The sequence below is a fragment of the Podarcis cretensis genome, assembly GCF_951804945.1.
Source record: "Podarcis cretensis genome assembly, chromosome: 4".
Taxonomy (NCBI): Eukaryota; Metazoa; Chordata; class Lepidosauria; order Squamata; family Lacertidae; genus Podarcis; species Podarcis cretensis.
This window is the reverse complement of record NC_137173.1, coordinates 266,772-294,605: the sequence shown is the minus strand read 5'-3', so window position 1 is coordinate 294,605 and position 27,834 is coordinate 266,772. Positions and strand designations below refer to the sequence as shown.

At 56.8% G+C, this 27,834-nt stretch overlaps 2 protein-coding genes and 1 long non-coding RNA gene across 9 annotated transcripts in view; all 3 read right to left on the bottom strand.

The window, feature by feature from the left end:
- ARFIP2 (ARF interacting protein 2) overlaps positions 1-27,834 on the bottom strand; it is an 85,523-nt gene that overhangs the window by 32,305 nt on the left and 25,384 nt on the right. The gene's annotated exons all lie outside the window — the stretch shown is intronic.
- Positions 618-22,468, bottom strand: TRIM3 (tripartite motif containing 3). Of its 7 annotated transcripts, none has more exons than XM_079973621.1 (12): positions 22,393-22,468; positions 17,657-17,847; positions 13,467-13,710; positions 11,715-11,866; positions 11,428-11,608; positions 8,838-9,561; positions 6,781-6,884; positions 6,520-6,687; positions 5,182-5,362; positions 3,629-3,699; positions 2,457-2,597; positions 618-2,062 (listed from the first exon to the last, which is right to left on the bottom strand). In XM_079973621.1, exons 2-12 carry the CDS (start codon positions 17,785-17,787, stop codon positions 1,910-1,912), a joined length of 2,250 nt encoding a protein of 749 aa, XP_079829747.1. In that variant the 5' UTR covers positions 17,788-17,847; positions 22,393-22,468; the 3' UTR covers positions 618-1,909. The 7 variants fall into 7 exon arrangements, with proteins under 7 accessions (XP_079829747.1, XP_079829748.1, XP_079829745.1 ...); XM_079973622.1 differs by lacking the exon at positions 22,393-22,468 and adding an exon at positions 19,353-19,525; XM_079973619.1 differs by lacking the exon at positions 22,393-22,468 and adding an exon at positions 18,153-18,265.
- Positions 4,449-5,076, bottom strand: LOC307214541. The gene is made up of 2 exons (XR_013838201.1): positions 4,836-5,076; positions 4,449-4,802 (listed from the first exon to the last, which is right to left on the bottom strand). It is a non-coding gene; the product is annotated as an uncharacterized lncRNA (long non-coding RNA).

Genomic DNA, 27,834 nt, shown 5'->3' with positions numbered 1-27,834 from the left:
GCCACACCCAGCAGCTCCCGATTGAAGTACAGAGTGTTTGAGGACCGGGACATCCGCAGGGAAACCAAAATGCTTGTTTACAAAGCTGTTGTACTACCAACTTTACTATATGCTTGTGAAACATGGACCACTTATAAACACCATCTCCAACTCCTCCAAAGATTCCATCAACAGTGTCTCTGAAAATTTTTACACATCACTTAGGAAGACAGGTGAACTAATACCAGTGTTTTGGAAGAAGCAAAGATCACCAGTGTTGAAGCAATGATTCTTCAACATCAACTTCGCTGGACTGGTCATGTTGTGCGGATGCCTGACGATCGTCTTCCAAAGCAACTACTCTATTCCGAACTTAAAAATGGAAATCATAATGCTGGTGGTCAACAAAAGAGGTTTAAAGACTGTCTCAAGGCAAATCTTTTAAAATGTAGTATAAACACCAACAATTGAGAAACACCGGTCTGTGAGTGCTCCAGTTAGTATGATAAAAATTTAAAATGTAAAATTAGTAAAAAAAAAGAGTTGCTTCAGGCAGAGGCTCCCAAGCCCTGCTCCCGGGCGGCCCCCAACAGCCCAGCTCCCCCCCCCCCTTGTGCAGGAGGACAGTGGCCCAGTAGTTCTTTCAGAATACTTTTATTTATTTTATTTATTTATTTTTTACATACATTTTGTCATGAGCAGGGGGCTGCCTCGTCCTAGCCCAGCAGACAGGAGTGCTTGTGTCAGGTCCAGAGGGGCAGGGGGTTGGTCCAGGGGGTGGAGCGGCTGTGGGCAGGAGCATGTTCGGGTCCGGGGGGAGCAGCTGGGCCAAGTCTCTCAGGGTGGGCAGGCTCCCTGCATCTAGAAGCAGCCCCTCTGGAGAGGGGCAGAGTGGGGAAGGGCTGGCTCTCGAGGGCAAAGCACCAGCTGCTCAGTGCAGGGCAGGAAGGGGGCATGGGCTGCCCCCCAGCCACAAGTAAACAGGTGATGACCGAGGGCATCTCAGCCTGGCAGGAGAGCCAGTGGCCGTGTCCATCAGGCATTCTCCCCATAGCGGAGCGGGGCAAAGGTGTGGGGGAATAAGCAGCCAGGCCAAAGTGCCACCAACCCAAAGCTGGCCAAGGGTGCTGGTTACCTGGGAATTGTAGAGTTGGAAGGGACCCCCAGGGGTCATCTAGCCCAACGCCCTGCAGCTGAGCTGCCCTCGTCCTGAATCAATGCCTCTTCCTGCCGCCTGGGAGAAAATGGTCCGCAGCTCCTGCCTGGAGGAGGAAGGCCGCCCCTGTTCCTTGCTTTGGATGCCCAGAAACCCAGAAAGGAATCGTGGGATTGTAGAGTTGGAGGGGACCCCAAGGCCATCTAGCCCACCCCCTGCGGGAGGGGAGGGAGGGAGCCACCTGCCCGTCTGCCTGCCCAGAAGGCCACAGCCTCTCCTCTCTCCCACCTGCAGCCAGGCTGGGGGGCGATTGTCCCCTCCTGCAAAGAGCCAGATAAGTGGGGAGGGGGCTGCCTTGGAGATAAAGTGCAGAGAGAATCAGGGGGGGGAGAGCGAGGGAGGGGGCAGCTCTTGGGGTCCCAGACCCCCAGGATAGTTGGCAAGGGGGTGGCCAGAGCCTCTGAAGCCGGCAAGCAGCGGCTGCTTTGGTGCCCACCAAGGGAGTTCTCCCCCATCCCCAAAAATAGTCCTTGGAGAAGCCAAGCGGGCGACGCTCCCTCCCCCCCCCAAGCCCCCGCCCTCAGTGCACCTATAGCTGCCTCGATAGCGATTGGCACCGTCACACTCAGTTGCCAGAGCCCCCGCCCAGCGCTGGGGGGCAGGCCCCCCGTTGAGGGTCCAGCCCCCCACCCGAGCCCATCGTCCTTAAGGCCAGCAGGTGGGCAGGAGGGGGAAGCCCCGCGCCCCCTCCCGGGCCCAGCCTGCCCCCCGAGGCTACTGCAGGTAGCGGTAGGCCTTGAAACAGTGGTTGCCAGAGTCGGCCACAACCACGTGGCCGTCGGACGTCAGCGCCAAGCCCTGCGGCCCATAGAGGGGGTCTGCCGTGGTGTTGATGTAGGACAGGAAGGAGCCTGCGCTGTCAAAGACCTGGAAGGAGAGCAGCCGGGGGTCAAGGAGGGGCCGGGGGGAGAACATTTACCCTGGCCAAGGGGGGAAATGCAGGTGTTTTAATTAGGGTGGGGATATTGGGGAGTGGGCTGCAAGGGGGGACATTCCCCTTCCACCTTCAGCTCAGAATCATTTGACTGCCAGGTGACTCAAGAAAGAGACTCCAGGCAAATTTTTAGGTAGCAGCTGAAGGCAAGAGAAGATGGTTTCAGAGCATGTGCAGAGTGCAGCCCCTGGGCTTGGAGTGGGACTGCTTTGAGGTCAGAAGGTGAAGACCCCTGGGGCTCTGAGGTCTCTCTCCTTCAGAATCAATTCCACACCACCCACCGGGCTGGCTCATGGCCCCCCTCCTCCCTCCACTGGCCCCCAGTACCTGGATCCGGCTGTTGCCCCAGTCGGCCACGATGATGTTCCCGTTGGAGTCCACGGCAACCCCCGTTGGAGCGTTGAACTGCCCGTTCCCCTCACCGTGTGAGCCAAATTTGAAGAGGAACTCTCCGTCAGCATTGTACACCTGGGGGGGGGCAGGTACAGGGTTGGCCAAGTGCCCCTCCCCTTCGGCCTCTCTGCCCTCCCTGCCCCACTGTTCCTCTTGGGCTGTGTGATAGGATGGGAAGGAGGGGCTGGCCTGGCCTGCCCCAGACATTGGACAGTGAGTCCCCTCCTGCCCCCAAAGGGGCGAACAGGATGGTGTGCAACACTGGTGTCAGAAGTGGGATGGCATGCTATACAGTGGACCCTCTGGATACGATCTTAATTTGTCCAGGGGGTCTGTACTTACCCTGAAAAGTCCGTATCCAGAGGCACTGCTTCTGTGCAAGCGCGCAGCACGATAGAGCGCTTCTGCGCATGCACATGCGGCAAAACCCGGAAGTGTACACTTCTGGGTTTGTTGCATTCACAACCCGAAATTACGTTACCCGTAACAGGAGACGCCTTTGGGGACTGACGCCTTTGGGGAAGGACCCCCCCCCCCAGTGGAAAGAGGCTGAGGGGCCTGGCCTGCCCCAAACATTGCGCACTGAATTTTCCCTGCATCCAAAGGAAGAAGGCTCTGTGGGGACCGGAAGAGTTTGCCCCCTTTAGTAAGATGTTTGTATCTTGTAGCATTGCGAGACTTTCTCAAAGCCGAGGCCCCCCCCCCCTCTGGCCCCCTCAGTCCAGCCGCTGTTTTATTTCGCTTCGCTGGGCCCCCAAATCCAAACCGACCAGCAAGTCCCTTTGATGCCTCAGATTAAAACCAGTCAGTTCCCTCTAGAGGGCAGGGGGAGCCCCTCCGGGGGAACTGAGAGCAACCCTGAGCCCCCAACTGCCAGGACCAGCCCAGGGCATTTGGCCACTTGAGGCAAAACAAAAAAATTGGACAAAAGGGGCAAGAGAGGAGGCCTTGGGACCCGACACACAGCCCCCTCCCAGCCCCACTGAGGGAAATGGGGGTGGGGGCGCTGGCCTTAAGTGCCTTAGCAGAGGAGGCAGGCAGCCCCCTCCCCACCTGCCAGGAAGGCCACGTGGTGTGGATCCCACTAGGGATCCGCTCTCGCTCACCTTCACAGAGTGGTTGTGGAAGTCGGTCACCACGATCTCGTTCTTGTTGTTGACGGCGACAAAGTGCGGCCCTGAGGAGAGGAGAGGGAGAGGGAAGGAGACTTTGCTTGCCACCCCCAGGAGGGGGCTGTGGGGGTCAGGGGTCAAGAGGGGCAGCGCTGGGGGGTCAGGAGAAGACCCCACGGGAGAGATGGGGCCAAATCCATGTGGCCACAAGGTGACAGGATTCCCAGTGGATCTCTCTCTCTCTCTGAAATTCCCCCCCCCCCCACTGAAAAGTGAGGCCTCAAGAGACAAGCCGTCTGTCAGGGATGTTGTAAGTTGTGATTCCTGCATTGAAGGGGCTGGACTAGATGAGCCCTGGGGGTCCCTTCCACCTCTGCACTTCCGTGATTCTATGACTTCCTCCACCTGCTTCTTTATTGCACCTGAGAGTGTCTGGATCAGGACCAGGCCATGTGGGTCGGCCTGGGGAGACCTGATCCTTTCTCCTCACACTGCTTCCCCACCAAAATTGCACCCAAACGTGCCATTTGCCGGAGAGGCAAATGCTCAGTATTCAGCAATGACAGTTTTGTCCCAAGAGGGCGCCTTTATTTACAGGAAATTGGAAGAGAGATTTCGCTCCAACGAAGGAAGGAATAGACAGTGGTCCCTCGGTACTCAAACAACCTGGAACCCAAACAATGCAAACCCGGAAGTAAGTGTTCTGGTTGCAAATTTTTTTTGGAAGCCGAACATGCTCTGTTTTGAGTGTTACGCTGAGGTCTGTCTGCTTTTGCTATTTCTTTTGCATTTTTGTGGCTCTTTTCTGTTTTGCTTTTGTGACTGTGTGGAACCCAGTTCAGCTACTGGTTGACTGATTGTGTGACTGCAGTACATTGTTTATCGCTTTCATTTTTCATTTTATCTATCTCGTTAGATAGAAAAAAAACATGTTAAATTGCTGTTTTAGGGGTTGTTTTTAAGAGTCTGGAACAGATTCATCCATTTTGCATGACTTTCTATGGGAAAGTGTATCTGGGTTTTGGAACGCTCTGGTATTGGAATGGATTTCTGGGGCAGATTAAGTTTGAGAACTAAGGTGCCACTGTCCAAACCAGCCTTTCTGCACTGCAGAGGGTTGGACTGGAAGACCTTTGGAGGTCCCTTCCTGCTCTCCCGTTCTGATTCTCTGGAGGTTTATAAACAGAGGTTGGGCTTCCACCTGTCAGGCATTCCTTGGCTGCGCTTCCTGCATCACTGGGGGGGGTCCCTTCCAACTCTTCCTTTCTGGGGGGGGGGCACACAGGCAGAGTCACGTTAGTCACCACACCAGCCACCAGAAGGGTTAGTGACAGGGAATACACTCCCCTGCCGGCCACGAGGAGCCCGAGGTCCGTGGCCAAGGAGCCAAGCCAGCGACAGAGCAGAGAGCGCAGGAAAGCCCCTCCCTGGACGGCAAAGGGGTCCGGCGGGCGGCAGAGAGCGCTCCCCCGCTGGTCCCCCAGCCCGCTTGGCCCCGGCAGAAGCCCAAGGCATGCAGTAAGAACAGGGAACCTGGCGTGGATTACCGTCGAGGGTACCTGCAAACTGGCGCTCCGAGGTGCCGCGGCTGCCAAACTTGGTCACCAGCTTCCCGTTGGACTGGAAGATGAAGACGCAGCAGGCCTTGTTGTCCACCACAATGATGTGGCCGTTGCGGTCCACGGCCACCCCCTTGGGGCCCATCAGGCGGCCGGCTCCGATCTTGGTCTGGGGGGCAGCATCAGAGGGAGAAATAAACAGGGGGCCCAACACCCTACCCATCCCCAGGGGGTGCCAGTCAGGTCATAATAATAATAATAATTTATACCCCGCCCATCTGGCTGGGTTTCCCCAGCCAGTCTGGGCCATAGCTGCCAACTTACAGATTTGAAAATAAGGGACCAGCAGCCTCGAAAATAAGGGATCAGCAGCCAAAATAAGGGATCGACAATAACTTTGATAAAATACATATTTTATTGCGTGCAAATGGCTTTAGATACCTATTAGGTCCATAAATTACCATATAGCATATATTCAACACAAAAAAAAACAACAATTTGTTGTTGACAAAGCACAGCTGGACATAGAAAGGGCCCCATTACCTTCAGTAGCTTATTTAAGGGACATCATCAATAAGGGACAACAGTGGGACATGGCCCTGGGATAAGGGACTGTCCCGACAAATAAGGAACGCTTGACAGCTATGCTCTGGGCGGCTTCCACAGAGACCAAAAATACACTGAAATGTCACTCATTAAAAACTTCCCTGAAGAGGGCTGGGTGCCCCACATTCAACTGGGTGGCACTTCCAGGGGACAAGGGGTCCAGGAGAGGAGAGACGCTGCCAGCCAGGGCAGGCATAGTAAGCCGAGAGCCTGAGCTGGCCTAAGGCCCCAACTGTGACCCCCCCCCCACACACACATGGGGTCCAGATTTGGGGTTCAACCTTCAGCTCTGGCCCATCTCCCCCAGTGCACACACAGCCTTTGGCCCCCTGCCATATTCCCCATCGCGTCGCCTGTCCTCCTTCCACCTGACTCTACCTGGGCAGGTGTGCAGCAGCTCCCTCCTTAGGACCTGGTGGGAATGTCGGGTTAGTCTAACCACCAGGTCCTCAATGGGACCCCCAAGCCCACCCCGAATATCCTGGGCCCACTGAGAGGGCCTTCCCTGCACAGCCGCTGGCCTGGCAGAGCTGCTCAGGGCACCTGAGGGCACCGAGTGGGCAGGCCTTTGCAGGAAGGGGAAGGGCATGGCCCTGCCCAGGCAGTTCTGCTGGGATCCGGCGGATCCAGCAGATGTCGCCATAGACCCTTCGGGTGCCCCCCTCAATGCAGCCCCCGGGTGGGGGGAGCGGGAATTCCCCCTGCCGCCTCCTCCCTTACCTTGAACTTGCCCTCGGGGGAGAAGATGCTGACCCAGCGATTGTCGTAGTCGGCAATGATGATGTCCCCGTTGAGGTCCACGGTGACCCCGGTGGGGCGCTGCAGCTGGCCTGGGGAGCGGCCCCGCACCCCAAAGCGCAGGCGGAACTGGCCCTCGTTGGAGAAGACCTGCGCCCGGCGGGAGAGAGAAAGGGGGCGTGAGGAGCAGCCCCATCGCTCTCCCCAAGCGGGCCTTGGAGGGGCGGGGGGGGGGCTCCCTACCTGCACACACTGGTTATTGCTGTCGGCCACCACGATGCGCCCGCTGCTGGAGGTGGAGATGCCCTGCAGGTTGGTGAATTCGCCCTTCTCCCGACCGCGACTCCCTGCAGCCGGGGGGGGGGGCACGGGGTGAAAAGCAGCCCCACATCTCACGCAGCACCCCAGGAAGCAGGCACCCCATGACCCCACAAGAATTAAGGAATTGGGAAGACTGCTACTGAAACAGGGAGGGGGCCGCTCCCACAGTCTAGACACAGCGGAGCAACTTCTGGAAGGAAGGAATCAGGTTCATGTGCGCAGTTGGTTGGAATGTGTCGGGAATATGGCATTGACCAATTTCAACACTACAACTCCCATGATCCCTGGCCTGCTTGGGCTGATGGGAGTTGGAGTCCAACCACCTCGAGGTCCAAAGGTGCCTCACATCCACCATAGAAGGTGGTTGGGAAGTTTTTATTTTGATTATATCTTTTGTATTTAATTTTTTAATTAGGAAAATATCTCATTTAAAAAGCTGAGAAATTTTCGTAAGATCTTTTTTAAAAAAAAAATCGCAAATTGTTGAGGAAATGCAGAGAATTGCATTTAAAGTTTGGAGAAATGAGGAAGTTACAGAAGCGACACTGCCAGATTTCTCTGTCTCTACTCATAAGCAAGTCCTGGTATGATCATAGGAATGCAGTCCTGCTATAATTCTGGGCTCAGCCAAGTGTTGGGAAGTCTCACTGCTGAGCTCCCTGGGAAAAGTTTGGGTTACAAATGGAATAGCTAGCAGCTAAATTTGAAGGAGGCCATTCTGAGCCACAGGGTTGCATCTAATGAAGTAAGACCAACCACGAAACAAGTTCCTCATGCCTATAAATTTCAGTAGGTCTACTCCAAGTAGAATTTAGTTGGAATAATACTGTTTTTGCCAAAATATAGACAACCTATAGCAGCAGTAGCCAAAATGGCATTCTCCTCCATATGTTGGACTCCATCATCCTATGTTGGACTCGCATTAGCCATACTAGTTGAAGCCGATGGGAGTCCAAAAACCAGTGTTAAAAACAGATATGAAAGCTAGAAGCTAAATGGCACCTTCAACCGAGGTGATGGGGATTTTTTATACCGTGAACTGCCCTGAGACCTTCAAGTATAGGTCGGTATATAAATTCAAGAAATAAAATAAACAGAAGGTGTGCTCTGTCCTCTTGGTCACTTGGGGGTTCAAGACATGCTCTCCCCAGGTGGGCGCACCTGGAGCTTCTTTTGCGCAGCTTCAGGCACCAGGCAAAAACGTCTCTCCAAAACCGGGCACTGGGCCGATAAAGACACATTTGTGGCCTTGAAAATGGGTTTGTGGGAGGGGGCTGTTGGTTTGTTTCCATTTCTTTGTGTTATCATGCTGTATGTTTATGCCGTGAACTGTCCTGCGATCTTATATTTTCTGCCTTTTTTATATACAGTGGACACTCAGGTTGTGAACGTGATCGGTGCAGGAGGCACGTTTGCAACCCGCAGCGTTGCGTCTACGCACACACAGGTCGCAATTCTGAGCATGCGCAAAGTGCAATGTAGTATTTCTGCACATGCACAAGCACTGAAACCTGGAATTAACCCATTCCGGGTGCGGTGCGGTGCGCAACCAGGAATCGCTCTACCCAAAGCGCCTGTAACCTGAGATATGACTATATAGATTCAGTAGCTGTTTTAATTTCAGTGGATTATAAAAAGATACTTTGTAAGGGGTTTGTATTTTTGCATCTCTTTGAATAGCAATCAGGTAATAAATAAAACAAGAAGCCAAGAAGAGCCAGCATCCTGTTCTCACAGGGGCAAACCGGGAACCAGGATCCGGGCGCAGGAGCAACGCTCTTCCATGCTGCGGCTTCCAGAATCTGGGATTCTGGAGCATTGCTGCCTCTGACCTTGTGATTTGGGAGCGGGGCCAGGCAGCTGCTGGGTGCTGCACCCGGGCGGAAGACTGCTCCCCCCGCCACTCTAGGACCCCCCCCCCTTTGGGCCTCTCCCCATGCGCTGCCCCTCGCTGCCCGGCCAGCCCCCCAGCGACTGACCCACGCGGAAGATGAGCTCGTCCTCGATGGGGTTCTCCTTCTTCTTGCCGCTGCTGTACATGCTGGAGGGGCGGCGCACGGCCTTCTGGCGGATGTGGCCGCTGCTGGGGGACTTGACGCGGCGCTTGACGTCGTCCGGGGAGGGCGGCACGTCGGAGGCCTTGACGGCCTTGACGCGGAAGGGGCTCCCGCGGATGGGCTGCCCGTAGAGGCGGATGGAGAGCAGGTGGTCCCCCTCGTGGCGCGGCGTGTAGAGCAGCTCGTAGGTGCCGTTCTTGTTGTCCAGCACCTCGTGACTCAGGGCCGAGCCGTCGGGGGCGGTGGCCTCGGCCTGCAGGCAGGCGCTCCCGCTGCGCACCAGCTCCCCGTCCTTGTCCTTGGTGGTGACGGTCAGCGAGGCGGCCTGGCCCACCACGGCGTGGCGCAGGCCCTCCCCCGTGGCCACCGTCTTGTGGGCGATGGCGCTGGTGGTCAGCAGGACGCCCAGGTTGAGGATGGACTTGCGCAGGCCCTCCGTCTCCACCACGTAGTCCACCTGGGCGTTCTCGTGCGGCTGCTCGGGGAAGTCGCGGCCGGCCAGCTCGCTCAGCCGCTCCGTCATCTGCTTCTTGACCAGCAGGACCTCCGTCTCGGAGCCGTGGTCCAGGGCCTGCTCCGTGAAGCTGCAGCTGCTCAGGATGTTCTCCTGGCCCTGCCGGAGCGTGTCCAGCTGCGCCTGCAGCACCTGAGAGGGGAGGAGAGGGGAGGGATCAGAGAACAGCAGGGCTGGGAGGGACCCCCAGGGGGCATCTAGTCCAGCCCCCAACAAAGCAGGAACGGCAGCTCCAGAATCCCTGGACAGAGTGGCTTTTCGGGCAGCACATCCAGCTCAGGGCCACACGGAGCCCAAAGTCCATCCCCGTCCCTGACAGAATCATTCACTCACTCATTCATTCATTGAATTTATATACAGTGGTACCTTGGTTTAAGAACACCTTCGTTCATGAACAAATTGGATTAAGAACACTGCAAACCCAGAAGTAGGTGTTTTGGTTTGTGAACTTTGCCTTGGAATAAGAACATGTTCCACTTCCTGTTGAGTGTGTTTCATTTGTAAATTGAGGCCCCCACTGCCATGGGAAAGCGTGCCTTGGTTTAAGAACAGACTTCCAGAACGGATTAAGTTCATAAACCAAGGTACCACTGTATTGCCCTATACCCGGAGGTCTCAGAGCGGTTCACAAAAAAAATCACAATATATAAAATCAAAATAAACACAATAATCCAATAACACCTCCCCCCCCCCAAAAAGAGCCATATTTTAACGGGTATAGGATGTTGAGTAGGGCAGCCAAAGGCCTGGTTAAAAAGGAATGTTTTTGCCTGGTGCCTCAAGGTGTGTAATGAAGGCGCCAGGCAAACTTCCCTGGGGAGAGCATCCCACAGATGTAGAGCCACTGCAGAAAAGGCCCTGTTCTCCTGTTGCCACCCTTCGCACCTCTCAAGGAGGAGGCACACAAAGGCCATCTAACCTCTCTTTAAAAACTCATAGAATCGTAGATTTGAGAGGGAACCCAAGGGTCATCTAGTCCAACCCCCAAATATGAAGAGCCAGCCTTTGGGGGGGGGACATGGCAGGTGGCAGAATAGGTGGAAGGGGTGGGGGTGGGCTGCGTCAAGCATTTCCCTCCCTCCAGGGGGGCTGATTCAGGCTTCCCCCATCCCAAGTGGCTCCTGTAAATGGGGCGGACACATCACTGCATGTGGCCTAGTGGTTAGATTTTCAGACTAGGACCTGGGAGAGACGAGGGTTCGAATCCCCCCACCTGGACATGACACTCGCTGGGTGACCCCGAGGGGCCAGCCGCTGCCTCCTCTCAGCTTAACCTACCCCACAGTTGTGGGGATTACATGAGGAGCGGAAGAACAATGGGCCTTGAGCTCCTTGGAGGAAAAGGTGGGGCGTGAATGCAAGAATCACAAATACCCAATCACTGGCTTGGCAGGTTTGCTGCCCAAGAGGCAGACACAAACGCTGCCCGCCTTGCCGGGGGGCACAGCACCTGCCCCACAGCTCAGCTCCAGCATAGCCGAGAGAAAGCGCCCAGGGCCGTGCCTCCCAGAGAATGCTCTGCCCTTTGGCCAACCAGCCATGCGCTCTGAAGGTTTAAGAGCGAGGGAGGGGCTGGCCACCGGCCAGCTGGGGACCCATGCCAAAGACGAGGAGGGGAAAGGCAGCCGGGGTGGGTGGGGCTGGACGTTGGCACCCCAGAGACGCACTTCATTGTTCCAAAGAACAATTGTTTACAGAAGCCCATATTTACGTTCTGCCTGAGCTCTCACAAAGAGCCGCTTGTGGCCAAGTCACCAGGGCCCCGGGGGGAATCTCAGCCAGGCCTGGCCCCCGGAAGAAGCCAACTGGAGAAGAGGGCCTCTAGGCATGCGCAGAGAGCCACTGCCCCATACCCATCCTCCAGGGATTTAAGAGAGAATCTCTGAAACAGCACATGGAAAGATCTCTGGGAAACGGAGGGTGCGTGAAGAGGCTCTTGCCCACCTTCCTGAGCGCCGGCGATCAGCGCAGGGCAGCATTGTCCCGGCCCAGGCTCACCTTCTGCTTGGCTCCACACAGGGCCTCCAGGTCCCGAACCAGCAGACCCTTCCGCTGGTGCAGCGCCTTCTCCAGCTCGGCAAAGGTGCTCCCGATCTCGGCCACAGCATCGTTCTTGCGCTCTACCAGCTGCTGGCTGATCTCGGAGACCAGCCCAATGGCCGTGGTCAACTGAGGCAGGCTGGGGGGCGGGAAGAGGGGGGTCAGTCCAGCCCCTGCCTGCAAGTGCCCCCCTCCAGCTCCTCCTGGACAGCGCCACCCCCACCCCGCCCCACCCAGGGCGGTACCGGCTCTTGATGGCGTCCAGCTGCTGGCGCAGGGAGGCCTTGTGCTGCTCCACCACGTCCCGCAGCGGCACCGTCACGTGCTCCCGGTGCTCCCCCACCGTGCACTCGTGGCACATGGCCGTCTCGCACGACTCACAGTAGTACTCCATCATCTGGCGGGGGGAGGGAGGGAGAGGCAGAGGGAGGTGTTAGAAACTGGGGTAGAAAACCTGAGTTTCAGGTGCTGCAACGGAATGCCCAGGCGCCCCACTGATCAGCTGATTTGCAAAGTGGGCGCTGCACAAATCAGTTTTTAAAAAAATATGTTTTATTATGCAAAATAAAAACCATACATTTATGTCATTTGTTACAAGAAATGCAAAATTAACAAAAAATAAGCTCCTATGTTCTGACAATAAATCTTCTTAAGATACATCTAACTTCCCATCGTCTCCACACTTCATTTAATATTTACTAACTTACTGCATAAACCTATCCATTCATTTTATAATAAAGTATTACCGTATTTTTTGCTTTATAAGACTCACTTTTTCCCTCCTAAAAAGTAAGGGGAAATGTGTGTGCGTCTTATGGAGTGAATGCAGGCTGCGCAGCTATCCCAAAAGCCAGAACAGTAAGAGGGATTGCTGCTTTCACTGTGCAGCGACCCCTCTTGCTGTTCTGGCTTCTGAGATTCAGAATATATTTTTTCTTGTTTTCCTCCTCCAAAAACTAGGTGCATCTTGTGGTCTGGTGCATCTTATAGAGCAAAAAAATACAGTATTTCTCCTGTGTCCTTGTTTCTTACTTAGTACAGCTACAGAAGTAATTCGAAGGCAGTGACCAAATTCACACTGCAACAACTATTCTTAAGATATGTTTTGAAAACTTCCCATTTTGCAATAAGTACTTGTTTTGAATTATCTTTCCTTATTTCGATTAATTTGGCTAGCTCTGCATATTCAACTAATTTTTGTAACCATTCTGACCTGGTAGAGATTTTATCACTTTTCCAATTCGTCCCTATTAGGATTCTCACAGCGACAGTGGCATATAGAAAAAATTCTCTTACATTCCTAGGAATGTCTGGTCCTGTAATTCTGAGGAGAAAAGCTTCTGGGGTTTTTTATAAATGAAAGCCTAAACATTTTTTTAAAGTTCTATATAAAGGGCGCTGCACGAATCAGTTGGCTCCCACCAAAGGATGTGTCTGTTTTGGTGCTCCACAAGCCAAGTGAACCGCGGGCAGATCAGAACAAAAGGAGCACCTTGAGGTTCTGCGGTGCCCTACAGATTAGCTGATCCGCACAGCAGCATGGCATCAAAAGACGAGTTTCTTTGGGTGCCATGCTGCCCCACAAGCCAGCTGACTGGCGTGGCATTGCAGCAATGCCAGCCAGCCAGATGGAAATGGTAGTCGCCAAACCTGGTGACAAAACATTGCGACTTCCTCGCTGGTTACCTGTCGCATAATGTGACTGGTACCCAGTTAGTTTCAGATGCAGTGATGGGTCGGCTCATTCCCCCACTAACCCAAGCCCAGCCCCCTGGAGCCAGTGCAGGGCAGGCTCAGGGGGAGGAGCTCCGCAGAGGAGGAGGAGCCTCCGCTCGGCCTGCGGAGGGGTCCCAGGCGCCCTTCCCCGGCGAAGCGAGCCTGGAGGGGCCCAGCAAGCCAGGAAGGGGAAAGAGCCAGGAGAGGGGCAGGGAGGCAGCGGGGTCCCCCCCCTGCACCCCCTGGGGCTCCCGCCCCCCCCCTGCCAGCAGAGGACCCACCTTCCCCTCGTGGTTGGGGCAGGAGAGAGGCTTCCCCGGCACGGCGCTGACCGAGTCCAGCATGGCGGCGGCCGCGTCTTCGTGGCTGGCGCTGTCGGGCTGGCGCTGCAGCACCTCCATGAGGTTGGTGATGAAGAAGTTGTTCTGCAGGGCGGCCACCCCCTTCTCGGGCAGGATGGAGGTCTGGCGGCAGACGGGGCAGGAGAGGGTCAGGCTCTGGGGCGGGATATAGTTCTGGAGACACCTGGGGCAGAGCAGGCAAGACGAGACACGGGGGTCAGGGGGCCAAGCGCCCACTGCTGGGGGGGCAAGGAAGGCGGCGGAGGCAGAGATGAAGCGGGGGGGGGGAGTGGCAAGCAGGGGAGGATGGAAGGGCAGAGGCGAGGGGGAGGGGAGACAGACACAGAGGTGAGATGGCCCCAGGTGGGGGTGGGTACAAAATGAGTGGGGCTGAGGAGGCTGGGGGTCCCTCTTCAAGTCAGCCCTGTGCCCCTCACCAGGGAGGCCAGCCTGGCCCTAGAAGAAGACATCTCTTTCCCCGATTCCAGCATGGCCAGGGGTTGGACTAGATGATCCTTGGGGGTCCCCACCCAGCAAGCCTCCTGGGACTTAAGCTGCGGGGGGGGGCAGCTTTGCTCAAGGTCTCTCCCCACTGACTTCCAGGAGTACGACCCACCCCCAAGATCTTCCAGGCCAACTTGGGGTTTCCTCCCTGACCCTCCCACCCCAAGCAGAGCCAGGCGGCCACTCTTCGCCTGCAGCCCCCCACCCCACCCCAAGCAGCCTGGCGGTGGCACAGCACCGGCCCCCCTTTCCTGGCTCCTCTCTCAGGTGGGAAGCCCCAGAAACACCTTCTCTCTCTCCAGACCCCTCCTGCCCCTTGGTTTACCCCCCACACACACACCTGAGCCACTGACTCCCCCCCAACCTGCCCCCCCAGTGAGGTCACCCCTTTGGCAGGAGGCAGGACCATCTGCAAGGTCACCCGGACTGACGCCCGGCAGAAGATCTGGGCACTCTCCATCCCCCCCACCCGGCAGCGGCTTCCCAGATCTGAGCACAATGCTGGAAGGGAGCCAGCCCCACGTTGGCTCAGGGCGGGCGAAGCCAACGTCTCCCCAGACAGCCCTGGCGCAAGGGGCCATTCTCCTCCGTCCGCATAGCCCACCCGCCCCGAAGGCTCAAGGGGCAGGAGACCCAGAGAGAGTGCCTCCAATCCAGGACCCACTGCAAATGGAAAGATCACAGGAATCAGCCCCCCTTGACCTCTGCCAGGGGAGTTGGCAACTACCCCCCCAAGAGCCTCCCCGCGACCCTTCTGCCTGGCACGTCTGACACAGCAAATTCAGGAAGCTCATCTCCCCATCCATCCCCCCAGGGCCCACCCCCGACTGTACCAGGGCACCATCCTCCCCCCCCCCCAGCCTTGAGCCCCCAATCTGCCACTCTGCTCAGAGGGCGAACTCCAGGCCTCCTTGACCTGGGCTGGCATTTGGCTTCCTGGCCTATTTACAGACTACAAATATAGCGTCTGCTTGCTTCCTGCCAGCGCCTGTCCCTGGCCTGGCTTGCAAAGGAGGTGAAGAGGGTGGCAGGCAGGCGACAGACTGTGAATGTGTAAAGAAGACAGAACCGGCAGAGCTGACTCTCCCCCCCCCCCAAGGACAACCAAGCCCAGCAAGGCTGCTGCCCCTCTAGAAACCCCTGCAAGGAAGGGGGCCCAGTGCCAAGGTGGCCACTCTGCCAGGCACTGCCAGGGCCAAGCTGGGCATGGCTGCCAGTCTAATGGCCAGCGCCAGGCTAGAAGAGCTTGCAGCCCAGAGAGTTCTGACTCTGAAGCCATTTCCCAACGCCAGGAACCTGTGCATGACCCAGGACTGTTTTGCCAGGGGGTGTGGTGCCCATGAGCCCCTCCCTGCCCTTCCTTTGTTCCCACTGAGAAAGGCCCCTGAGTCAGCACCAGAGCTCTGGGTCCGATCCTCTGTGGTGCCAGATTAGGGCGTGTCCTTCAGAGTCTGCAGGAAACTGCTCACAAGCTACTAGAGCAGCTTCCTCAACCTCGGCCCTCCAGATGTTTCTGGCCTACAACTCCCATGATCCCTAGCTAGCAGGACCAGTGGTCAGGGATGGTGGGAATTGTAGTCTTAAAACATCTGGAGGGCCGGGGTTGAGGAAGCCTAGGCTAGAGACAGAAGGTGGAGCCCAGAGTGGTCCTGGCATGAAGGGGTTTTTAAGAGGGCCCCCACTGCCCCCCCACAGCATCACTGATAGCCCACTGCCCTGGTGCCCCAGCTCAGAAGTCCCCGTGAGGAAAGAACCAGGTGTGAGCCCTGCCATGATGCCGCAGCAGAAAAGGCCAAGAGCATTGTTCCAAGGGATCCAAGAGCCACTCAGGCAAATCCCGGCAGAGGGTCCAGCATTATCTGCAACTGGATAATTATAATAATTTATTATTTATACCCTGTCCATCTGGCTGGGTTTCTCCAGCCACTCTGGGCAGCTTCCAACAGAATATTAAAAATACAATAATAATGCCAACTCAGCAGGGGGAGTGGCCAGAAGCAGCAAGGAAGGGATCCTGCAAGTATGCCACTATATTGCAGCCATGTAGCATATGCTGATATGTGAATGGTGTATGCCTTTAAGTTAGGATTTGCTAATGTAATACCTTTCAATAAAAAGCAATTTTTTTTATAAAAAAGGAAAAGGAGGCCCTTCCTGGCCTCTGTCCTTCCCCAGGGCAAAACAGAAAGGCGTCTGTCAGACTGCGCTGAAATTGAGAGGCTGGTCCCCAGAAACAACGTGCTCCAGGACAGACCCAGAAAACGACAGCCCCCCCCCCCTTCCTGTCCCTTGCAGCCCCCGGCTGAAAGCACTCCAGGGGGCCCTTGTGGCCGGCAGCCCATCCTGGCCGGGGACCCAAAGCCCCTCTTGCAAGGCTGGACCTGCTCCCAGGCCACCTCACAGAGTTCCTCCGGACAGCAGCAGCCACACGGCAGGCACCCAGATGGGGGCTGCATCTGCCCCACCACTGCTCAAAACGCCCGGGGCACACCCCTCCCCCCCGCCTCATCTTCCCATGTGACAGATGCCGCCACCGCTGCCCTCCTTCCTTCGCCCCACATAAGGCAAGCAGGAGGAAGGATCAGGGGGCGCAAGTCTGAGATGGGCATCTTCCAAAGCCAGGGGTGGAGGGACATCCCAGGACACTCTGCAAATGAGCTTATGAAGCTCATTCAAGGCTGCGAGATGAAACTGCTGAGTTGCCAGATATCCGAAAGCTGAATGACTGTGTAGCACATTATATATGCTAAGTGGCTTCCCAATGCCAGAATGTCTGCATTATCAACACCTGCTTTATGAATTGGCACAATTAACCATTAAACTGCCACTCCCTGCAGCTTTCAGTGTTTCAGTTCCCTCTGATCTCACTTTTCTCAGTTCCCCCACAGCCAAAACCAGGAAGTCAGGATAAGGCTCCATGCATCTCACTGCAGTCCATGACAGATTGTGCCCCAATCAATGTGCCACAAGATGCTGGGTGTTGCTTCTGCTGTAACCAACTGGCCTGGCTGCCCCGCCAGAAACTTCTCTTTCAATTACACCCAACATTCTTTAGCTGACGCATTGTTTTAAGAAAAGACATTTGGACCTCCATCAACCACTTAAAATACATTCACCATTTCTGAAATTTATAAAGAGGCCTTGAGAACCTAAGAAATGCCCTGCATCTGGATCAGGCCCAGGGGAGTCCTGCCTCCAGTTGGGGGGGGGCAAATAGATGCCAGGGCACAGGAGCCTCTGCCCCTCCTGCAAATCCCAACAACTGGTCTCCAAGAGGAGGCAGAAGGCAAGACAAAGCCACTTCTGCCCAGGATTAAAGCCTTGCAGACACAACTCCTGATGCCAAACCGCACAACTCTTCTAGTCCTCATGAGGGATGGAAGGGGCTCCAGGAGGGAGGGAATCTCGACCCAGCCGATGCCTCGTCCACCCACACCCAAGGGAAACAGAGTCCCAAAGTCCCCCACCCCCAGTCCCTCACGCCCCCCCCCCATAAAAGCAGCCTTCCCGACGCCTGCCGGGCTCAGCCGAGGAAGCCGCATCACTGCAGTCTCCGCAGCAGCAGCCGCCGAGCTGGGGGCGCCCCCTCCGGGCCAGGCGTCGGCGAGGGGGGGGGCGTCTCTCACCTTTCGCAGAAGGTGTGCAGGCAGGGGAGCACCTTGGGGTTGTGGTAGCGGTCCAGGCAGATGCTGCACACTAGGAACTGCTTGTCGATCTGCCGCACCACCGGGCTAGAGCTGGACTCCCGCTTCGCCATGGCGACGGCCGGGGGGGCGCCCCACTGGCACCCTCCTCCTCCTCCTTCTTTGCGGATGGCCTGCCAAGGAGGGACAGGCAAGGGGTGACCCTCGACACCCCTAGAAACCCGGGGGCAGGAAGGAGGGCGGGGTCCCCCCAGGACACCCCCTCCCCACAAATCGGTTAGGGCCGCCTGCCCCTCTCCTCATCCGGGGGCAGGCGGAGGAGGACCCCACCCCCAAGCAGCAGCCAGGCTGGCGGGAGCGCCGACCAAGCCCAGGAGATGCCGCGGGAGAGGAGGGGGCGGCAGCATCCCCCCCTAGCCGCCGAGCCCCCTCCCCCGCTGCCCAGCCCGGAGCCCGGCCCGCCGCCGGGCGCGCTCACCCAGCTTCTGCGGGCGACGGGGGCGCCCTCGGGGCCCGCCTCTCCGGAGCCCCCCGCCAGCCTTCCGGCCATGGCGCGGCGGCCCGGGGGACCTTCCGGGTCTGGCAGGAGGGAGGGAGGGAGGGAGGGAGCGGCGGGCGGGCGGCGGCAGCTCCTCCCCTTCCCCTGGAAGGGCGGCCCGGCCAGGCGGCGGTGTGCCAGACCGCGGGGCCGGGAGGCGGAGGAGGAGGGCGCTGGCCCAGCCCGCCCCCTCCCTCCCCGGCAGGCTGGGCCGGGGCCAAAGGACGCCTCCCCGGGGCTGCAGAGGCATCCGCCCCGCCCCCTTCCGCAGGGGCCAGCCTGGCACCCCCCCCCCTCGGGGCTCGGTGCCCGCCAGGCGCCCTCCTCCCATGCCAGCCCGGGGAGGGGCGCCCCCAGGACCGCGTCCCGGCCCCGGCACTCACTCAGCGGGAGGGGCCGCCCGCCTCCTGCTCGCCCATCACCCGGGGATGTCGTCGGGGCCAGGCCCGGGATGCTGCACCCGCTGGCGGCGGCGGCGGCGGCGGCGGCGGCTCCCGCTCCGGCTGGGCTGGGCTGGCTCAGCGCATCCCCTCGGCGGCCGGAGCGTACCACTGCCAGCGCCGGGGGGGGGGTGGGCGGGCGAGAGCGGCGCTTTCTGGCTGGCCGCCGGAGCCCCGCGGAGCCCCCGCTGCCTGCTGGCCTCCAGCCCCTCCGCCTCCGCTCCGGCCAGCGCCAGCCCCCGGGCCCGGGAGCAAGGGGGGGCCCCGCCTCCGCCCCCCTCCCGGCGCGCCAGTGGTCGCGTCCGCCGCGCTTCCGAGCCCGCTTCCGAGCTGCGGCGGCTCCTCCGCAGTGCCGGCGCGCGGGGAAGCGGGGCCGGCGGCGGGGGGTGGGGCGGGGGGCGTCGAGCCCGCCCCCCAAGCCCCGGCGGGCGAGGCCAGGCAGCAGGCGGCGAGGGAAGGGCCCTGCCCGCGAGGGGGAGGCCAAGAGGGAGCGATGGTGGTTGTCATGGGAACTGCATCTCGGTACCCGCGGAGGATGCTGCAGGGGAGTGGCAGGAGGGGGAGGGGGCTTCTTCGCACCAGGAAGGTCAACCCCGCGGGGAGCCACCCCTTGGAGCTCAGGGCCGCAGGGTCCCCTAGGAAGGGCCCGATGCAGACTGCCCCTCCCTCTTGAAAGCCTCCAGATGCCCAGGAAGTCTACCAGATCGCGCGCTCCTGAATCCAGTCTTCTTTTCTCTTTCCTGAATCTGCTGCCCGTCAAATGAGGGGGTGACTCTGAGTTCCAGTCCACTCAGGAGAGCCTGGCTGCTGGATCAGACCAGATGCCTCTCTGGCCCCACATCCTGTGCCCCACACTTGCTAAGCAGGTGCTCCCATGAAGCCACAAATAGGTCATGAGACAAGAGCGCCCCATATCCTCCGCGGAGGTGATATGATAGGATCTTAAAGAGCATTTTAGAACACCAGGAGAGCCGGATCCACAACAAAACTCTCCCCCATGAATCTGTGCTTTGCTGAAGCCGTCCAGGATGGCAGCCATCACAGCCTCTTGTGGAAGGGAGTTCCACAGTTGAACCATGTGCTGCATGAATAAATACTTCTGAGCTTCATTTGATTCCCATAAGTATTTGGAGGGAAGGAGAGAAACTAAAAAGTTCCAAAGTCGCTGGACTCCCTGGATCATTTTGGGGGTCCTTTTCTGAACCTTTTCCAAAAACGCTCCCAGTTCAGACCCAATGAGCAAAATTAAGGTCTTTTGCCTCAACAGACATCACTTTACACGTATTCACATGGAAATGCATTGGCCATTTCCCCTCCCATTCACTCAGTTTGGAGCCGTCCTTTTGGAGCTCTTTTTGTTTCAACCACTCTGAACAATTTGGGTGCCATCAGCAAACTTGGCCCCCACTGCTCACTCCTGCCTCTCCAGCATTTATGAACAAGCTAAAAAACTCAAGTCCCAATCCTGATCCTTGGGGTCAGGGGTGCCACCACGCTCTCGGGATTGTGGGTCCCCAGCAGCAACTCTTCCTCCTCCTCTCTGCAGCCAGGCAGGAACCCTTTTCTGCAGGGCGGGGCAGAGAGACTGTCTGTGTCTGAGCCCCACTCCCCGGAAAAGGCTGCTTGGCTGGCTGGCTGCTTAGGACGGAGCTGAACTGCTTCTCTCCCTGCCAGATGGGCGGGGTATAATTATTATTATTATTATTATTATTATTATTATTATTATTATTATTTACTTTGTGGGTGCCTGGCTCCCAAAATTATATTATAGTGGGTGCCCAAGCACTCACAGCCCCCTGGCATTGGTGCCCCTGCTTGGGGGACTCCACTTTCTGCATTCAGAGAGTTCTCCATGTCTTCCTGCTTTCTGCTCCTGCGGCTTCACCAGTTCCAGATGCACAACAGGCCCTCTCCTTTTGAACCTTGCCTGCTTAGCTTCCTCGGGAGTCTTTGGTGAGGGACTTTGTCAAAAGCTTTTTATCCCACTGTGATGCCACTCTGCCATGGATGCTTCCGCTGTGATTCCTGCATCACAAGGGGTTGGACCCCCCCAGCTCTCAGATTCTATGATTCTATGACCCTAGACCCCCAGAATTCTACAAGAATTCTACAAGGAAGAATTCTACAAGGAAGGCTCAAGCAGTATGTGGACTGAGAACTCCCAGAAGTGCAAGCTGGATTTAGAAGAGGCAGAGGAACCAGAGACCAAATTGCAAACATGCGCTGGATTATGGAGAAAGATAGAGAGTTCCAGAAAGACATCTACTTCTGCTTTATTGACTATGCAAAAGCCTTTGACTGTGTCGACCACAGCAAACTATGGCAAGTTCTTAAAGAAATGGGAGTGCCTGATCACCTCATCTGTCTCCTGAGAAATCTCTATGTGGGACAAGAAGCTACAGTTAGAACTGGATAGGGAACAACTGATTGGTTCAAAATTGGGAAAGGAGTACGACAAGGCTGTATATTGTCTCCCTGCTTATTTAACTTATATGCAGAATTCATCATGCGAAAGGCTGGGCTGAATGAATCCCAAGCCGGAATTTGATTGCCGGAAGAAATATCAACAACCTCAGATATGCAGATGACACAACCTTGATGGCAGAAAGTGAGGAGGAATTAAAGAAACTTTTATTGAGGGTGAAAGAGGAGAGTGCAAAATATGGTCTGAAGCTCAACATCAAAAAAACGAAGATCATGGCCACTTGTCCCATCACCTCCTGGCAAATAGAAGGGGAAGAAATGGAGGCAGTGAGAGATTTTACTTTCTTGGGCTCCATGATCAGTGCAGATGGTGACAGCAGTCACGAAATTAAAAGACGCCTGCTCCTTGGGAGAAAGGCGATGGCAAACCTAGACAACATCTTAAAAAGCAGAGACATCACCTTGCCAACAAAGGTCCGTATAGTAAAAGCTCTGGTTTTCCCAGTAGTGATGTATGGAAGTGAGAGCTGGACCATCAAGAAGGCTGATCGCCGAAAAATTGATGCTTCTGAATTCTGGTGCTGGAGGAGACTCTTGAGAGCCCCATGGACTGCAAGAAGATCAAACCTCTCCATTCTGAAGGAAATCAGCCCTGAGTGCTCACTGGAAGGACAGATCCTGAAGCTGAGGCTCCAAGACTTTGGCCACCTCATGAGAAGAGAAGACTCCCTGGAGAAGACCCTGATGTTGGGAAAGATGGAGGGCACAAGGAGAAGGGGACGACAGAGGACGAGATGGTGGGACAGTGTTGTCGAAGCTACCAGCATGAGTTTGACCAAACTGCAGGAGGCAGTGGAAGACAGGAGTGCCTGGCGTGCTCTGGTCCAGGGGGTCACGAAGAGGCGGACACGACTAAATGACTAAACAACAACAACAGACACCCCCCAGAAGACACCTGAGCCTCCCTTCTCTGGGTCTGGAGGGAGCCAGCCTGGTGGGTGGCAGGGGCCTCACCGCAGCCTCTCAAAAAGCCTCCCTCCTGCTCAAGGGGCATCAATAGGGCAGGGGTGACCCAGGAAGGGCAGAGCCAGACTGCACCCTCTCTCAGCAACACTCAATCATTGGGGCAGCAATACTCACCCACTGGATCAAGCTCATGCCCAGCCCCCTAGGCCAAGACACCCACCCCCCTGTCCCTACCCCCTATCTGGACACTCAGAGGCCTGGCTGCTGCAGCCGTTTCCTTCCCTGGTTGCTACACAAGGAGTGCCCCCCCCTCCGCCAATATCCTCTGCCCCACTTCCCCACGGCCTTACCGTGCCATGGCAGAATCATGTCCTCACTGCATCAAGGCTCCCATGGCTTCTGCCCCACAGCTATGGGGCTGGGCACCTGAAAGGCAGCAAAGGGAGGAGGAGGCTGTAAAAGCAGGGGGAAGAGGGAGCCCCCCCAAAAAAAAAAACCCTACCAGAGCCAGGCCTCCAGTCATCCAGCATCTCCTGGCACCCAGAAAAAAAATGAAATAAATTCTGGCAGGGAGAAGGGAGATTCCCCAAGGGAGGTGGGCAGGCAGGTGCCTGGGTGCAAACTCCTTCTTGGGGTGGAGTTCTAATAAAAATTAAAATAAATAAAATAAAATAAAAATTTATTGCTTATACCCTCACCATCTGGCCGGCCCTCCCCAGCCACTCTGGGCAGCTTTCAACAGAATATTAAAAACACAAGAAAACATCAAACATTAAAAACTTCCCTAAGCAGGGCTGCCTTCAGATGTCTTCTAAAAGTCAGATAGTTGTTTATTTCCTTGACATGTGATGGGAGGGCGTTCCACAGGGCGGGCGCCACCACCAAGAATGCCCTCTGCCTGGTTCCCTGTAACCTCACTTCTCACAATGAGGGAACTGCCAGAAGGCCCTTGGAGCTGGACTTCAGTTTCCAGGCTGAACAGTGGAGGTGGAGACGGTCCTTCAGGTATACTGGGCCAAGGCTGTTAATGCTTTCAAGCCCCCCCCCCCCAACTCTCCATGGCCATGCTTTAGTTGAGATTCCTGCACTGCAGACTAGATGACCCTTGGGGGTCTCTTCCAGCTGTACAGCAGCAGCAGCAGCTCAGAGACCGACCTGGATGCAGACCCGCTGCCTTGGGAGTCTAGCCCTCAGGACCAGCCCTTGGCCGCCTTTCCCGGCCTTTGAGCGAGTGGTCTGCTGCTGCCGGCGCTCCTTCTCTCAGCTCAGCCTGAGCCACGCAGCTGCTCAGAGGCAGGCGGCGGTGCTGCTGCTGCTGCTGCTGCAGGTGACGGCATGGATGTCCGCTCCTTTCCGCTGGCGCTCAGCCCTCGGTGGCCAGCCAGAAAAGACGCCGCCGCCCCGCCTGGCTTGGCGGCCCCCCTTCTCTCCCCGTCGGCTCCCGAGGCCGCTTGGCTCAGTCCGTGGCTCCCCGGCCCGCTGGCCAGGCAGCGAGCACCCCGCGAAGCGAGGTCGACTTGGGGCGGGGAGCGTGGCTTGGCAGTTGGGCTGTCAAGAACTGGGGGTGCGGTGTGTGACCTAGGCGCAAACGGAACCCCCGAGAGGCGCCGCCGAGAGGCGTCTGGAGAGCAATCTGAGCCAGGACTCGGTCCCGTGGGGCGAGGGGAGGCGCTCGTGGGTCCAGCGACGGGCCAGGGCAGCCCTTGCTCGGGCGTGGAGGCAGCCGAGTCTGCTCGCGCGCCCCAGGGGAGGTGGGAGGCACAGAAGGCGCAGTAGAAGTTTTAAGAGATTCCTGCTGCATCGCATGACCCTCCGAATACAATTCCTTGATTCTATGAGATGCTCTGTTGGTCATCCAGACACCAACAACCTGGCGAGGTGGGCCGATTTCGAGCACCCCGCCTTGCCGCCGTGGGGGGCCCCGCACCTACCCCTGGCACGGGCGCATCCAGGCTGGACGAGGGGGCCGGTGGCAAGAGGGACCCCCGTCGAGGGAGAGGGGCCTCTCCCCGCAGGCCTGTTCTTCCTCTCGCCCGCCAGCGCGCGTGCCAACCAAGGGAGGAGCCGCGCGCAGCCTCTCCGCCCCCCATGATCCTCCGGTTCCCGGGCCAAGCGGCCCCCAGGCGGGGCAGAAGGAAGCAGGAATGCGGCCCGGCTGGTCCAGCTCCCTTTCCCGGCCGCCTCTTTCATCTGGGTTGTTGTTGTGCTCGGGAGTCGGGACAGAAAGTCGTTCTCCCTCCGCCCGCCAAGAAGCGCGCAGCTCCGAAGACAGGAGCTCCACCGCATCCCCCGGCCCCCTGGATACCCCGGGCGCCCTTGTGCGCCCCCTTCTGCCATAAGAACATGAGGAGAGCCTGCGGAGCCAGGCAAGTGGCCTAACTCGTCCACAGGGGCCAAATACTCCTAAAAACCTAGGGATCGAGATAGACTGCCTCTGGAGCTGGAGGTTCCCTAAGAACCTCGGAAGAGCCCGTCTAGTCCAGCCCCCTGGCTGCCCAGTGGCCAGCCGGGTGCCCCCGGGGGGGCTGCCAAGCAGGACCCGAGCGCAAGAGCATCTCTCTCCACCTGCTCTGCCCCGCATTGCTGCTGCCTCGACGGGAGACAGAGCAGAGCCATCCTGGCCAGTGGCTTTCCAAAGCCCTCTCCGCCTCCATGAATTTGCCTCATCCAAGTTGGGAGCCACATCGCCTCCTGCGGGAGGGAGTTCCGCGGTTTCCTCGGCGCTGCCCAGGGCCGCCCACCCGCTGCCCCCGCCTCCCGTCGGGTCGCTCCCCTCGCAGCGGCTCCGGGCTCTCGACGGGGCTGCCAGCGCCGCGGTCCTCCTCGCCTCCGGAGCCCGAAAGACCTCCCGGCGCCGCAGTCCCGGGGGCGCCTCTAGAAGCCGCGCAGGGAACTGCTCACCTGTGCAGGTCCCGGGCAGAAATGCCGCCGCGTCCTGCGGAGCCCGCGGGGTCCGGCCCCAAAGAGAACAGCCCCCGCCGCCAGGGAGACGCCGCTCGCTCCGCTTCTGCTCCCGCTTTGCTCGGCGCAGGAAAGGCAGAGCGGGGCGCTGAGGGCAGGCGACCTCGCCCAGAAAAGGTGGCGACGTCACTCCGGGCTCGCCCAGGTCCTACCTGAGCAGGTATCAGGGACCGCAGGGACCGGCACCGCGGACTCGCTCCTGGACGGAAGGCGGTCCCGCGCTGCGCCCCGTGGCCGCGCATTTTGGAAGCCCAGCAGAGCCGCCGACGGCTTGTGGCGCCCCCTGCCGCCTGCAGAAGCCCCTGCTCAACGGAGCAGCATCTCGGCAGGTAAAGGCCAAAGGTGAGCGTCAGGAGCGGCTCTTTCCCCCCGACATGTTGAGGCTGGACATTTCTGGCGAGCCAGGGCGGCTCAGCAACGCAACTGGTCGGCTCCGGTGGAGCCGAGCTCTTTCTCCTTCAAGGAGCCGCCATCCCTCCAGGCGATGAGAGTCTGCGTCCGACTCTGTGATTCTCCGAAGGGCTCTCAGCTCCCCCCCCCCCCCAATATATTAACGTGGCTGGTTTCCCTCCCATTCTGCATCCTGCAGCCGACATCTCTGGTGAGTTCGAGGGTCTCGCTCCGAGTTCTGTTTCTTGTCCCCAGATCTCTGGAGAAGAGCGTTAAAAGCAAGGAGATCCATTCTGCAGTCAGAGTGATGGGAAGGTAACCTGGATTCCAGGGCAGGAACAGGAATCTGACCGGGAAAGAATCAGGGGAAGATTTGGTCAGGTAGGAGCAGGAAAGGAAGGAGTCAGGAAGGAAGGAAACCCCGAATGGGGCCAGAAGCTTCAAAGCAGCCCAGCCTCCCTCAGAAAGGAAGGCTCCCAGGGCTCATTCTGCATTCTTGATGGCAGTGCTTTTTTCTAAAGAAAATGTTTAGGGCTCCTCTCATTTTCCTACTCACATTGAAATAATGCCCCTCAATGAAGCCAAACTTAGATTCACAAAATGTTTAGTGGTATTCATGTCCCCCCAGAAAAAAGCACTGCTTGTTGGACAATGACAGTCTTCCCCTTCAGACATTCCTTGCTAGAGAGGGGGGTGGTTGGGACCTGTTGTGTCCCTTCCTTTGCCTTCTCCCACCAACCCTGTGATCACGCTGTGTGTGCACGCACGCACACACACACGCATGCACACACACACACACGTGCACAACCTCAATAAAGCCAGGCAGTGCCCAGCCAATAAAGTGCTGGCTGTCCACCTGCCTCAGTGGGTGCTTGGAGCTCACAGTCTCACTCACCAGGCAGACTAAACTGCTATATCAGGCAAAAAAGAAAGGAAGAAACCCTCTTGCACACAGCAAGCTGGAACATTAGGACCATGTGTTCTGGCTTGTTTGCTGACTTGCTCCAGGTCAATGACTCATGGAAGATGAACATCACTGACCATGAGCTGAAAACACTTAACATGGACATTGCTGCTCCACAGGAGACCAGACTTGCTTCGAATGGCAGCCTCAGAGAAAAGAACTGCACCTTTTGCGGCCAGGAGGGCATCTTAAATAACCGCACATTCAAGGCATGAGATTGTCAGTGAAGGACTCCCTTCTGTCTGCGATAGAACTGCCAGCTGAGGGCTCAGAATGCTTCCCTTCTCTCCATCTCTCAACTACCTCCATTCCAGTTAACATATTGAGCGTTTACACTTTGTGTGCTCTGATATACAGATCAAGAACAAGTTCTGCGAGGAACTGGACTGCAAACACCTTCTCGGTGGTGGCGCCCACCCTGTGGAACACCCTCCCATCAGATGTCAAAGAAATAAACAATTATCTGACTTTTAGAAGACATCTAAGGCAGCACTGTTTAGGGCAGTTTTTAATGTTTGAAGTTTTTTCTGTTTTTAGTGTTCTGCTGGGAGCAGAGTGGCTGGGGAAACCCAACCAGATGGGCGGGGCATAAATAATAAAATTATTATTATTATTATTATTATTATTATTATTATTATTATTAGTCCTGCTGGGAGAAGTCGCCACAGCTGGGATAATCGCAGAGGCCCCCTTGATATCGGGAGCCTGAACAAGAATGGAGAAAGGCTGGCTGAACTGTGCTCCTACCTCAGCCTCTGCATCACAAACGTGATATGCTCTTCCAAGGCAAAAGACTGAGTGTCCTGGAGACAGCTTAGATGTCAGGTCACTGCCACCAGGCGATTGCACTGAACTGTATTAATGCCACACAGAGCTACCACAACACCGACTGTGACATGGTCATGCCCTGGTGGCCAGCAAAGAAGACCTCTAGCCAATCTCAGGTTCTGCACTTTGGCAGGAAGAACCAGCTGCACCAATATAAGGTGAGGGAAAAGAGTCTAGGAATCTTAGTGAACCACAAACTTAACTACAACAACAAAAGTGTCCAGATCAATGGAAGACAATAACACAATGTAGTTCAAAACAGTAACAATTTATTCAATATCCATTAAAAACTATTTATTTTTTTCTATTCTATTCCAGTTCTTTTTCCTCTTTCCACCAATTGGTTCTCATTCCTCTGACCAGGCTCTGGAATTCCGCTTTGATTTCCAGGAGTTGCAGATTCAGAAGTCTTCGCAAGTGGGCAATCATTTGGTGGTCCTTCACGATTTAGTAGAATTTCACTCCCTGATCTTTGTGACACAGTAGAAACCCCGTCTCTGTCTTCAATCAGCACGATGCTGAGACACATGGAGTTACTCCGGGAATAGATCATATATGCTAAGAAACTGAAAAACCCAAAAACCCATGAGATCTTTTGAGGCAAAATAATGCTATCAATTTTCGGATCTCTTTCTGTCCTGCCTTGCCC

What these genes read in the sequence shown, in the direction of transcription:
- TRIM3 (XM_079973619.1), bottom strand. Translation starts at nt 18,224, where the DNA reads ATGGCCGGAAGGCTGGCGGGGGGCTCCGGAGAGGCGGGCCCCGAGGGC. An exon ending in GCCCCAACCACGAGGGGAAG is followed by an intron (nt 11,867 to 13,466) that starts GTGGGTCCTCTG and finishes TCCCCCCGCCAG; the next exon opens with ATGATGGAGTACTACTGTGA. An exon ending in CTGGACGCCATCAAGAGCCG is followed by an intron (nt 11,609 to 11,714) that starts GTACCGCCCTGG and finishes CCCGCCCCCCAG; the next exon opens with CCTGCCTCAGTTGACCACGG.